The following is a 3,742-nucleotide window of genomic DNA, read 5'->3' on the forward strand; positions in this document are numbered from 1 at the left end:
TCAAGTGATAAAATTGGTCTGTAGCCACGAGCAAGTCCAGAGGTGGTACTTTTCAGATGTTATCTCAACATGTGTTTACAAAGGAAATTTTTTAGTCTATCCCAGTTGCATAAAACATGACATTGTTAAATGCTTAGTATATAGTTTAACAGGAAGTGTAATAATATGGTATTAAAGCATTTTGAAAACAAATTTCATATAAGGAATTATTTGACAAAGAAAAAAATTGGAAAATTATCAGGCTGATCTTACTCCTTTTCATTGCAGACAGGATGGAATCTCTGACTCCCTCACCAAACGTAGTAGATATGAATCTGAAGATAACTTGTATAGAATGCCATCCTGAATGCTTGGTTATAGTGTTCCAAGGCCAATACAAGGCAGGATGCGAACTTGACTATTACATACTACAAAACGAAATTCAGCGTATATTCAAAGTAAAAGATAAGATCAGCATTGGTGGATCTTGTTTGGTGGAAGACACAGAAGGAAAATGGCATAGAGGAAGAGTTCTGGAAAAGAAAGAGAATACCTGTAAGGCTTTTCTTATAGACACGGGGCAAGTTCTAGTGGTTGAGGAAACACATCTTGCTTCTGCTTGTGATGAATTGTTTACACTGCCTCCAAAGGTGGTTTTGGGTGTTTTTGCAAGCATACTTCCTCTTGGAGAAAAATGGGGTCCAAGAGCCATTAACTATTTTTCATCTCTGGTGGGATTACAAATTACAGGTCACGTAAAAGCTGTTATGCCATACCAACTGTTTATTCTAGAAGTGCCAAAGATCATTGGTGATGTTATTGAACTGCAGTTAGGAAAATTTATTGATGGGGATTCATTTTGTCTTATTGTAGAAATGTTAAGATCATTTCCCCAAGAAATGCTTTGTAAGAGAGTGCCACAGTTGTTGCAACAGAAGTTTCCAGTCAAGGATTTGCTTACTTTCAGTAATTCTGAGAAACCAACAGATTTTTGGCCAGTTCCAGGTGATCTCTTTCCCCGTCTACCTGTTGGCTGTCAGGAAAACGTAAGAATAACTGTTGCAATTAGCCCAAATAAATTTTACTGTCAGATACAGAAATGGCAGAAAGAGCTGGAAGATTTGACAGGAGCTATGCATTTGTACTATGAAGCTGTCAGTACAGAAAATATGAAATCTTTTGATAGTTTAGGGCTACTCTGTGCTGCCAAAAGGCAAAATGGGAAATGGTATAGAGGAGTGATAAAACAGTTTCTCCCTGACCATGTGGAAGTCTGGTTTATGGATTTTGGCAATACTGAAGCTGTGCCATCTAGTTGCATTCAGAAACTTAAAGTAGAGTTCATGGCATTGCCAATGATTTCATTTCCATGTGCGCTGTCTTGTTTTGGTAGTCAGGATGAAACAGTAATAAAAACCCAGCTGAAAGAACTTACACAGGCCTTGATAGGACAAACTTCTGTGTGTGTCCGTGTTGATTTATTCAATGACATTAAATGCTTGTATTATATTACGCTGCAAAATCAAACCCTTGGAATTCCTGCTAAGCAGTCAGAAAACCTGAATGAGGCAGCTGCATCATGTGTCTCACTTTTGGAAACAAAAATCACAAGTATTGCTGTAAACTACCAACTGTGTTATGAGAGATACAATTCATTAAAGAATTGTACTGAAAATAAATATACAAAAACCTGTTTACCTGAAAGAGATATTTCTTTGTCAAGCCACTGCGAAAGAGTAGAAATGAAAATTAATTCTTTCCACACTGCTTTTGTGGTGTATGTCATAAATCCATCTAACTTCTGGATTCAAACATGTGAATATCAGTATGAATTTCAAACCTTGACAAAAAATATTGCAGCCACATATAACCAATGTGGAGCTGATGAAATGGTCCTGAAAAATCCAGAGCCTGGAATGGTGTGCTGTGCCCGGTATAGCAAAGACATGCATTATTATCGGGGTGTTGTCATTGAAGTGCTTAATGTAGACATTACTGTTTATTTTTTGGATTTTGGAAATACAGATACAGTACCCTCTTATGATGTGAAAACATTGCTCCCTGAGTTTTCCAGTTTACCAGCTTTAGCTATGTGTTGTGCACTTGCTTTCACATTTCCTGTGGATGATGTGTGGGTTAAAAAGGAAATAGATTTCTTCAAAGATACTGTGTTTAACAAACCACTGCTACTTCATGTAGTTGGAAAGCAAAACAACAAGTATTTTGTTAATGTCCATTATAGGAATGGTTTGGAGCAAGGAAATGTTGCCACATGTATGATTCAAGCTGGATATGCTGAATACTGGGAAAAGGCACCAGATTCTGCTCGAAATTCAGCAAAAAAAAATCGAGCACTGAATTCTCAGAAAATTAAGAAACAAAAAGTGAATGCACAGAGCACATGTAATACTCGTAAAAATAAGGTATCTGGAAATGGAGAGATATTGCATAAGGAAAAATCTTTAAGTGTGCCTTCAGTGCCAAGAGAATCTGTTGTGCTGTCCTGTTTTGGAAAAGATGCTGTTGCTGAAAGGTATAAATTGCTACGTGAGGAGAAATTATTTTATAAAGAGTTTGTGTTTAAACCAGGAGCGGTTTTTGAAGTGGTGTGTTCTTGCATTGTTTCCCCAGCAGATTTTTCATGCCAGTTGCAAAGCAAACTGCCAGAGCTAAATAACTTAATGGAACAAATTCAGACTTACTATGAAAAGCATATCAGTCCTTACAAAACTGGACAAGTTGCCTGTATTGTTAAATGTCCCAAAGATGGGAAGTGGTACAGAGCAACTGTTGTGCAGCAAGTATCCACAAATGAAGTTGATGTGATTTTTGTAGACTATGGTTATCGAGAAAGAGTTTTACTTAAAGATCTTCAGGCTGTTCTTCCTGATTTCCTTACTCTGGAAAGTCAAGCATTTCGATGTGCACTTAAAAATGTACTCTTACAGATTGACTCACTTAATTGGTCTGAAGAAGTGTGTAGACGTTTTGAAGACTTCATTTCTGCTTCTGGAGGACCGCTGACTTGTATTATTTATGCTCTTGCTCTTGTAAGCCCCAACTGTTTGTGCAATATAGTTGACTTACAGACTCCATTTATTAGTGCGGAGGAATTCTTCAGAGAAATGGATGGTGGACTCAATCAGTCTGAATATACTGGTCTGAGAAACCTTGCATCTTTGGGTTCTCTAGACAGTTTTTGCTACTCATCTTTTAATCTAAAAGTTGGAGGTGAGGAGGAAGTTTATATAACTCACATACATAGTCCCACAAAATTCTATTGCCAGCTTAATCGAAACACTGAAACTATAGAGGCGTTGATGGAGAAGGTGGGTGTCGTAAGTAAAATGTCAAATAATGCAAAATATGATGCCAGCAGTATGCGATTATGTATAGCCAGATATTTTGAAGATGGTCTCTTTTATAGAGCTTTGGCTTTTCCTGTGGAATCAACATCCTACTTATGTGCTGACTTCGTGGATTTTGGAAATCAGAGTATGGTAGAGAGAGACCAGTTGATGCCTATTCCAGACTTTGCCACTGACCTAATATTCACACCTATGCAAGCTATTAAATGCTGTCTGTCAGATCTTAGGGAGACAAAAATTCCAGCAAGAGTTACTAGATGGTTTGAGGAAACATTCCTTGGTAAATTGCTGAAGGCTGTAATTGTATCCAGAGAATCAGATGGACAGATTCTTGTGGAGTTGTATGATGGACAGCTCAAAGTAAGTCAGAAAATAAAAGAAAAAGTATCGGAAGA

At 37.4% G+C, this 3,742-nt stretch overlaps 1 protein-coding gene across 1 annotated transcript in view; it reads left to right on the forward strand.

Annotated features, from left to right (window-relative positions):
• The first annotated feature begins 272 nt into the window (after window positions 1-272).
• The window catches only part of LOC104413116 (tudor domain-containing protein 15-like), a 6,027-nt gene continuing 2,557 nt past the window's right edge, over window positions 273-3,742 (forward strand). Inside the window, exon 1 of the mRNA XM_010024033.1 lies at window positions 273-3,731. Coding sequence (XP_010022335.1) covers window positions 273-3,731 — 3,459 coding nt within the window. The remainder of the gene's footprint in view (window positions 3,732-3,742) is intronic.

Source organism: Nestor notabilis, unplaced genomic scaffold (genome assembly GCF_000696875.1).
Source record: "Nestor notabilis isolate BGI_N333 unplaced genomic scaffold, ASM69687v1 scaffold12731, whole genome shotgun sequence".
Classification (NCBI taxonomy): domain Eukaryota; kingdom Metazoa; phylum Chordata; class Aves; order Psittaciformes; family Psittacidae; genus Nestor; species Nestor notabilis.